Here is an 8466-nt window from a genome sequence, read left to right on the forward strand (position 1 = left end):
AAAAAAAAAAAAAAAAAAAAAAAAAAAAAAAAAAAAAAAAAAAAAAAAAAAAAAAAAAAAGAAAGAAAAATCCTATATAAAATAAATAACAGCTAATGAATACATATGAAACCTTAATATCGTACCTTGTGATCTTGATAGTTGTTTAAAAAAAAAAAGTTTAAATAGATAACCACATAGAATAGGTATATAGTACTACTTTTGCTGCTGTATTAGAGTTAGGCACTAGCCCTCTGAGTTGATTGACTGACTTTTATTTTTCTGTTTGCTGTAGGCTTGTGTGCTCTATATTCTTAGGGTTGGCATTACTGATCAAATGACAGAACCCACCCAAAGGAACTTCTTGGTTTTTCTTGGAAAGCAGGTTGACAAAATTTATTTGAATAGTGGTTTTGGTGCTATCAATACAGAGTAGATTAATGTTCTCGTCTAAATCAAGTAGTCTATTGGTGTGTGTGCTTCTTATTATATTTATAATGGGTCAGTTTTCTGGAAATTTGACAGCTGCAATCTGAAGATGCTAGCCCTTCAATGAAGATTGCTTGTTTGCGTACTTTGTCTTATACTCTGAAAACTTTGGGAGAGGTAAGGCACGACTGTATTTTTGAAGGATTACTTTTTCCATGTAAGAAAAGTTGCTATAACTTTTAATGAAATCGTTGCTTACTGATAAGCGGTGTAAATTTTATAATCATTCCAACAACTTTATTCATATGCTATTTGTGCTAGTTAGAGGAGCAGATTTTTGTTGTTCTTCTTTGTAGGGCTTTGCTCTCTTCTCCTCTTTTCAATTTCATATTATTTATGAAATCATTTCTTATAAAGAGAACAGGGGTTTGAGCCTCATCACAGGTTTACCAGTTTTAACTAATTAGGGCAGTCTTTCTTCCATGTAGTTTGATCTCTTAATCAACAATTAGATTACACTTCTGCTTGTAGCATGCACTTATCCATGGCTTTTGTGCCGTACGAATAAGGTTTTTACTTGTGCCCAACAAGAAGTTGGTCAGACTTCACTAAAATAAAAAGAAAAAAGAAAAAAGAAAAGAAATAGAAGTTGGTCATACAGTGCTAGATTATTTATATGCAGGTCCCATCCGAGTTTAAGGAAGTACTTGACAGCTCAGTTGTTGCTGCGGTTTCTCATTCCTCACAACTTGTAAGTTCTAAATATTGTTTGTAGTTCCAGTCTGAACATTCTGTTTTTATGCTTACCCGTTTTAACTTATTTAATTTCTTAGTGATCATGGAAGGATTCAACCTTCATGCTCCACCTATTTTTCTCTCCCTTCACGATTTCCCTAAAACTTGTATGATATTGGATTAGTTTAGATAACTCCTGCTCAGTAAGCTACGATGGTTTGCATCATTTGACAGAATTTTTTTAGCTCTGATTACACCTTATTGAGCTGATTCTTTGAATTTCTGCCCACCATGCAAGATAGCTTTACCCTTCAGATTACGACTGCAAAGTTCATCGGGTTGAGCAACCAACAATAGAAGCAATCTATGACGTTGTTCTATTAGGTGATATAATAGATGGATCAACTTGCTTTGGGTGGAAGATGGCTCCTATCTGGTGTAGCCTAAGTAACAAAAGGAGAACTCTCTCCAGGAATCAAGCACAATCTTTATTATGAATCAAAATATTCATGAATACATGAGAAAGATTCTTTTATAGAGAATTAATAAGAAAACTAAGTATTAAAAATACAAAAGATACTAAACGGGATTAACCAAAGAATTACCCAATATTAATATGAATTTACTACTAATCCTACTGCATCATACTTAATCCCTCCCAAAAAAACCGACCTTGAGTTTTAAGAAGAAAAGGAATATAGGAGGAAAAAATCCAATGACCTGAATCGAAATGGCCTTTGATCAAAGTGGGTGAAGTTGGTCTCGTCATTCCAATTATGCTTCTTTCAATGATTTGAAAAAAACTCCTAATGAAAATGTTTGCCCGCTCAAGTCTTGCACTTCAACTTCATGAAACAATTGAGCCAATGAAAGATATGAGAAATTCAGAATATTACCCCAATCCAATTTTCTCTTTGATGGCTGCGATTTGTTTTTATGCCCTCTGAAAAAGAAAACTAATCAATAAAAACACAAAAGATACTAAAAAGGATTAGCTAAGGAAACCCAAAATTAATATCTCAGAGCATTAGTCTCTTTTCATTTATTTAATGAAAAGTTCCTTTTCCTGTTAAAAACAGTATGTTTACCATTAATTCTACTACATCACCATCAATAATAATAATGTTTTAAAAGGCACTCCCTAAACGCACGCCTAGGCAGCTGGCATGGGTCTCAAGGCGAGGCGCACAAAGGAATGCGTGCCTTCTTTGAAGCTCTAAGGCCCAAAGCTTTCGGTTGTAGTTTTTTTTTTTCATTAATTTTAGAAAATAATAATTATTAGGGTTTTTCTTCTTTATTAATTAAAAAAATAAAACCCTAAATGCAAAAATCCTTGTTTTTATGGTTTATTTATTTATTTTTCATATTCCCACTTCAGTTATGCTCTCTATTCTATTTTCTAATCAAAGAAAATTAGTAAACAAGGTATTAGTATATTAATTGCACACTTTTGGTTTCGTTCTCTAGTTCACTTCTTTTGAGAGCTTGTGTCCCTTGAGCATTTGTCTTTTCGAGAATTCTACATTAAAAAAATGAAGAGACTTCATAATCTATATTAGATATATGCTCCACTCGTTGTCAATTGGTTTTGAGATGAGACTCATGTCTATCTAGTATTGTATTAGAGCAGGAGGTCCTATGTTCGAACCAATATAATGTCATTTCCTTCTCCATTAATATTGATTTTCATTTATTGACCTTTTGAAAAATATTCAAGTCCACAAGTGAGGGAGAGTGTTGAAGTATTGATATTATTAAATTTACCGTAATCTATAAGCTTAAACTTTTGGATTCGTTAGTGATTTAACAAGTCTTTATTCAATGAAAGTTTCATTTATGGTTTTGAAAAAATTGAATACTTTTGGTTCTTAAGTACACATTTGGTTCAGGTACGCATAGAAGCTGCTCTATCATTGCGCACATTGACAGAGGTTGATCCTAACTGTGTTGGTGGGTTATTTTCTTATGGAGTGACCATGCTAATAGCTCTAAGAGAGAATGTTTCGTATGAAAAGGTGCTACTACCTCCATTTATACTACTTCCTAATTGGTACTGCTAACTATTCAATTCTTCACTCACCACAACTTCAATTGTAATAATTTTCTGGTTTCTTTGCATCCGTAATTTATAGATTTACTCTCTGTTTTTCCCTCTCGATTTTCTGTGTGCCTTTATTCAAAACTTGCTGTGTAGTGTATTTGGAGGCAAGGAAGCTGTTTGAATTCGATCAATGACCTATTTGCTACCTAACTTAATCTTATATTTAATTGATTCATAACAATTTATGAGGAAAAATATATTATGCATCTTTAGTCTTTGGAAGTTGCTAATTTTGATTGGGTGCTGATTGGCATAATCATGCTTGTCTTTGCCCCTGATAGCCTCGAGCCCTCATACTTCCATTCTATGTATTTCCTTGGCATGTTATTTTACTCACGCTAACCTCTGAATCGGCTTTTGAGCTCTTTCTTGATAATGTCAGTCCGTTATTCTGTTTCAAATTGAGTATGGGTGAAGGTTATTTGTGGAAATTCATCCTCTCATCTGCACGAATTAGAATTCCAGTGCTGTTTTTGGGAGTGTTTGCAATTTTCTTGCCTCTACTTCGTTGTATCTTTTCTTGGCCATCTTTCTTAAGTTGTAATTGCCCATTCTAGCAATTTTTTGACAAATTCTTCAAATTTCTTATTGTTTCTTGAAAAGAGATTGCTCTCGAAGTTGCTCTCTTGCAAATAAATCTGGACTGTTGAGCAACGAGCACAGTCAGGAAGCTCCCTTTTGCGATCTGCATCAAAGAGAGTTTCTTTTTCCTATATCGGCAGCTACCAACGTTGACACAAACAATTGTTCGGTTTCCAAATTGGTGTAGCCTAAAGGACTAAATGAGAGACTTCTCTAAGAAACCAATTTTTATTCTTTACTATAATCAAAGTGCAGCTCGATTTATGGATATTTAGCAAAAACTAAGTATTAAAAATACTAGAAAAACTGGAAAGATTAAACCAAGAATTAACCGAATGACTATGGTTATTCTGTCCTCATTGAATTAGTGGCCGAGAGCAAGAGCCAGAGGACCAAAGTGTAAGCAAGTCTAGACCATGCTGATCAGTTTCCAAAAACTTTTCTCCAACCACATTTTCTAAAACTATTTTTTCCTGAATGTAGTTGGTGGTTGCAAAATAGACCCATTATGGTACTGGAACTCTTAGAGCGAATTGGTTGACTTGCTTGGGAGTGGGAGCAAGTGTCGTACAATTGTTTTTAGGCCCGTGAAGTGCGATTGTGCCACTGATGACAACGCATTTAAAGAACATTCATTGATTTCTAATGTTGGTTCTCATGTTTTATAGTAGAATGTTTTCTCCTACTTGAATTGTTCTCTTAATGTTGCATTTTTTGGGGGGTTAAAGGATGCGGTGTACCTTTTAATGATGTTTCTCTTTTACAACATTCTCTGACATTTGTTAACCGATATATTCCTGAAACACATTATATTTCTCAACGGATTCATTGTTGAAAAGTACTAAGCATGTGCTTTACTTGTTATGGTTTTGATTGTTGATTGGTTTTACGTCTAACTACAGAATTACAATTTGCAATTGGAGCTCGATTCCTTGCATGGTCAAGCTGCTGTATTGGCAGCTTTAGTGTCTGTATCTCCCAAACTACCTCTCGGTTATCCATCCAGGTAACTTTCCTTTTGCATTCATTCAAAGTTGGTTGTAGATGTTTCTTTAACTCTTAATCAAATTTTGACTTCTCATTTCTTATCCAAAAAATAAAATAAAAATAAAAAAGGAATAAAAATAAAAAAATAAAGAAAGGGAAAAGAAAATGCAGACATCCTGCCTTTTCTGCCTATTATAGAGTTCAATACTCGCTTGTTCTACCTTGAGACTCAGTTGTTTGCCACATGTTTGTATATGAGTGAAAATGCATCTCTCTCGATCAATTTCTGGTGTTATAAGCGGTCTCAGTTTGTACAAAATTTCTTGCTTGAGCACAAAACATTTCTTTATATATGGAGTTGTTGTCCTAGCATATCTCTTGACGTTTCTGTCAACATTTCTTCAAATTTGAGCTTTTGAAATTTCTGTTAACCTTAATAGCGTTTTGTTTGGCACTTCTTACACAAACGAGGTAATATCATTCTCATTTCCTTTTCTCATGACTAGATTTCCTAGATCAGTGCTTGAAGTATCAAAGAAAATGCTGACAGATCCCTCCCGCAATCCTGGTGCTTCCACTGTTGAGAATGAAGCTGGATGGTTACTTTTATCATCATTATTAGCTTGTATGCCTAAGGAGGTAGACAGTGACTGGCAGGTTTTGTTTTTTACTAATTTCTGCTACAAACGTGTAAGTTGCGTTTTTTGGTGCATAAAGGAACTTGAAGACCAGGTTTTTGATATTCTTTCCTTGTGGGCTGCGTTTTTTACTGGAAACATGGAACATGAAATCAAGCAAACTGAAGATTTGACTTCAAAGATATGGTAAGCCAATTTGGAAATTTTGTTTGGAAAGGACCAACGTTTCTTGAATTGTGATGATGAATATTACTGATCAGTTGTGACATCTCTATTATTTGTTCGCCAGGATTTTTTATATCTGCTTTAGGATGATGTCTTCTCATGTTGTGTGTATTTTCCTATTACAATGGAAACCGTGCATTGTTTGCCTAAAGACATTTTAAATTACAAATCCATCATTTCATTATGTTTTGATGATAATTTTTAAGCCAGTTGATATTTCACATTGCACACACATCACTTCAGTATTTCCTGATGTTGGTTTCTAAGTTTGTTATATTACATGTCTATGGCAGAGTAAATATGTTGATACAATAATGAAGTTGGTAGGTAATGGTTTCCTTGTGTCCGTTATACCTAAATTCCTTGCATTGTTTTTATAAGGTCATGGGCATCTGGGTTGCTATAGTTGCACTTGCAATTAAGCTTTCATATATATTTTTTTATCTTAACATAGGAGTCACTGAATGTATTTTATGTGGGAGAATCCTGATTATTGTTAGCTAAGGTTGAAAGTGCGATGATATTGCAATTGTCAAAAAGGAAAGTTGAACAAATCAAATGTTACCTTCCGAAGAGAATTTCTAGATTAATATGCCTGATGTTAGTATTTCTTTTCTTTTTCTTCCCCACAATATTGGATCTGTAATTTCAGATCTATGTAAGTATGCGTTTGGATGCTTAAAAAAAAAAATCCAAGAAAAACAAAAGAAATCTGCAATCCTTAATATTTAACAAGCTGGAGACGTGGAAGTTTTAACATTAAGAAGTTTGAGCATAACTTCTGATATTTAGAAGGCTCTAGCCTTAAAGGTTATGTAAAAAGGACACTTTTGATTGATATTTTTGTGAAATTCAAATATTAAAGTATTCTTCCCCACTAACTGTTTACAAAGAAGTACCCCAGTTAGAATCATTTACAATAGGAACTAGATAAGAAACATGTTAGACCTTGTAAACGTAATGTGCCAATTTCATTGATTAAGGAAAAAATTACAAATTCATGGCTTTTAAAAGAGGCTCTCGATTGTAAATTAAGCAACCGGCTTCCCTCCCTCTCACTGGCTTCTGCCTTAATACCGACTGTATTACCAAAGGTCATCTCATACATTGGCCCACCCTCTCAGCATAAGTCCCTTGCACAAGCAACTCTGACACATAAAAAACTCACGCTTGACATAACCATACCAAACTATTGCTTGGTGTCTGGGTTTTCCTGTCCTTTTGACGGAGAGGCATTTGATGTTGGAAGTCAACTTATCAGTGCATCTCAATGATTACATACTACGATGATATATAGAGGCTGCTTCTTGAAAATCAATTTAATAAAACTAAAAGGGGCTTTCAGATTAGTTGGGGCAAGCTGTAAACTTTTTAAATACTTTTTGTTTTGTGAAGAAAGTATTGAGGACAAGTGGATCTATTAAAAGAGGACAGAATGATAACCACTTGTGAAAAATAGGGAAACATTCAGAAATTCCTTTTACGAGAAAACAAATAAATTTAGTATTAAATTTTCTTCCAAATTTTTGTTTCGCTTTGTCTTATGTTGTGATTTGATCGTTCTATGTATTCTCTTCTTTTCCACTCTTTTTGGAGTTTATATCTTATGAGCATTAGTCTCTAGGAAAAATTTCTTCTCTTGCTCAAAAAAAAAAAAAAAAAAAAAAAAAAAAAAACTGTTCACTAAAATATTACTATTCCTTTGCTTTCAACTGTACCAGAAATTTAGCCACGATCATTTCCCATTATTTTAATTTTAATTTTTTTTTTACATGGAAAAAGCTATTCATTGATTGAGGAAAAGGAAGATACCATTTTCCTTTTACATTCTTAAGTGATACAGTGATACTTCTCCTCATACTAGTGTACTTTATTTAGAATAAGACATTTGAATAATTTATTATTTATGGGTAATTTGTTGAAAGAATAATCTAGTTATATCTACTTACATAGTTTTCTTAATTTTTTTGCAGTGTTTGGTCTACTGCCATTGATGCGCTTACAGCATTTATTAGGTGCTTCATTTCTCCAAATGTTCTAAGTGCTGGGGTTTTTCTTCAACCAGTGATTGTTTACTTGAGCAGGTTGGTTTCTTTAGTTTTAGTTAATTTAAATTATTTTAATATGGATTCTCAAATATTTTCTTCAATTTCATGCACAAGCGTGTTTTAGCTTTTTATCTAAGTATTCTTGCAATTGAATGGAAAGCAGAGTTCTATCCCATATTTCATTATTAGCGATCAAGGATCTAGCCAGTTCGGGACCTGCGTTAAACATCTTGATCATAAGGACGTTAATTGCTTACCAGTCTCTTCCTGATCCCATGGTGTATAAAAATGACCACTCTCAGATTATTCAGCTATGCACAACTCCTTTTAGGTAACTAGCACCTTCAGTTGATGGTGGTGTTATCATTTCCTCTTTAGTTTAAATTTTTCCTTCAGTATTATTGATGTGACAGTTTGCTCCTGCTTGTCCGGTTAAATTGAAAGGGATGCATCTGGATGTGAAGAAAGCTCGTGCTTGAGGTTACTACTTGACAGACGAGATGCATGGTTGGGTCCATGGATTCCTGGAAGGTGATATAGATTAATTTCTGCTGATTCTGATAATTTGTTTTTCTCCGAACTATATAACTTGGAGTTTTTGAGTTTTAGGTTCCTTCTATATTTTCTTACAAGTTTGATTAGGTTGAATTATTTCATACAATGGTGGACTTGCCTTTTTGAATGATTTTACCTTCTAGTTCTGCCTTCAAAAGGACAAAAAAAAAAAAAAAAAAAAAAAAAA

At 33.6% G+C, this 8466-nt stretch overlaps 1 protein-coding gene across 2 annotated transcripts in view; it reads left to right on the plus strand.

Moving 5' to 3' along the window:
* LOC111488992 (protein SWEETIE) overlaps positions 1 to 8466 on the plus strand; it is a 39277-nt gene that overhangs the window by 9055 nt on the left and 21756 nt on the right. For both annotated transcript variants that reach the window (XM_023136979.1, XM_023136980.1), the window contains exons 9-18: positions 275 to 364; positions 505 to 585; positions 1091 to 1159; positions 3033 to 3158; positions 4729 to 4832; positions 5320 to 5452; positions 5531 to 5637; positions 7650 to 7760; positions 7888 to 8055; positions 8169 to 8255. In XM_023136979.1, coding sequence (XP_022992747.1) covers positions 275 to 364; positions 505 to 585; positions 1091 to 1159; positions 3033 to 3158; positions 4729 to 4832; positions 5320 to 5452; positions 5531 to 5637; positions 7650 to 7760; positions 7888 to 8055; positions 8169 to 8255 — 1076 coding nt within the window. The remainder of the gene's footprint in view (positions 1 to 274; positions 365 to 504; positions 586 to 1090; positions 1160 to 3032; positions 3159 to 4728; positions 4833 to 5319; positions 5453 to 5530; positions 5638 to 7649; positions 7761 to 7887; positions 8056 to 8168; positions 8256 to 8466) is intronic.

Source organism: Cucurbita maxima, unplaced genomic scaffold (genome assembly GCF_002738345.1).
Source record: "Cucurbita maxima cultivar Rimu unplaced genomic scaffold, Cmax_1.0 Cma_Scf00014, whole genome shotgun sequence".
In the NCBI taxonomy this organism is placed as follows: Eukaryota; Viridiplantae; Streptophyta; class Magnoliopsida; order Cucurbitales; family Cucurbitaceae; genus Cucurbita; species Cucurbita maxima.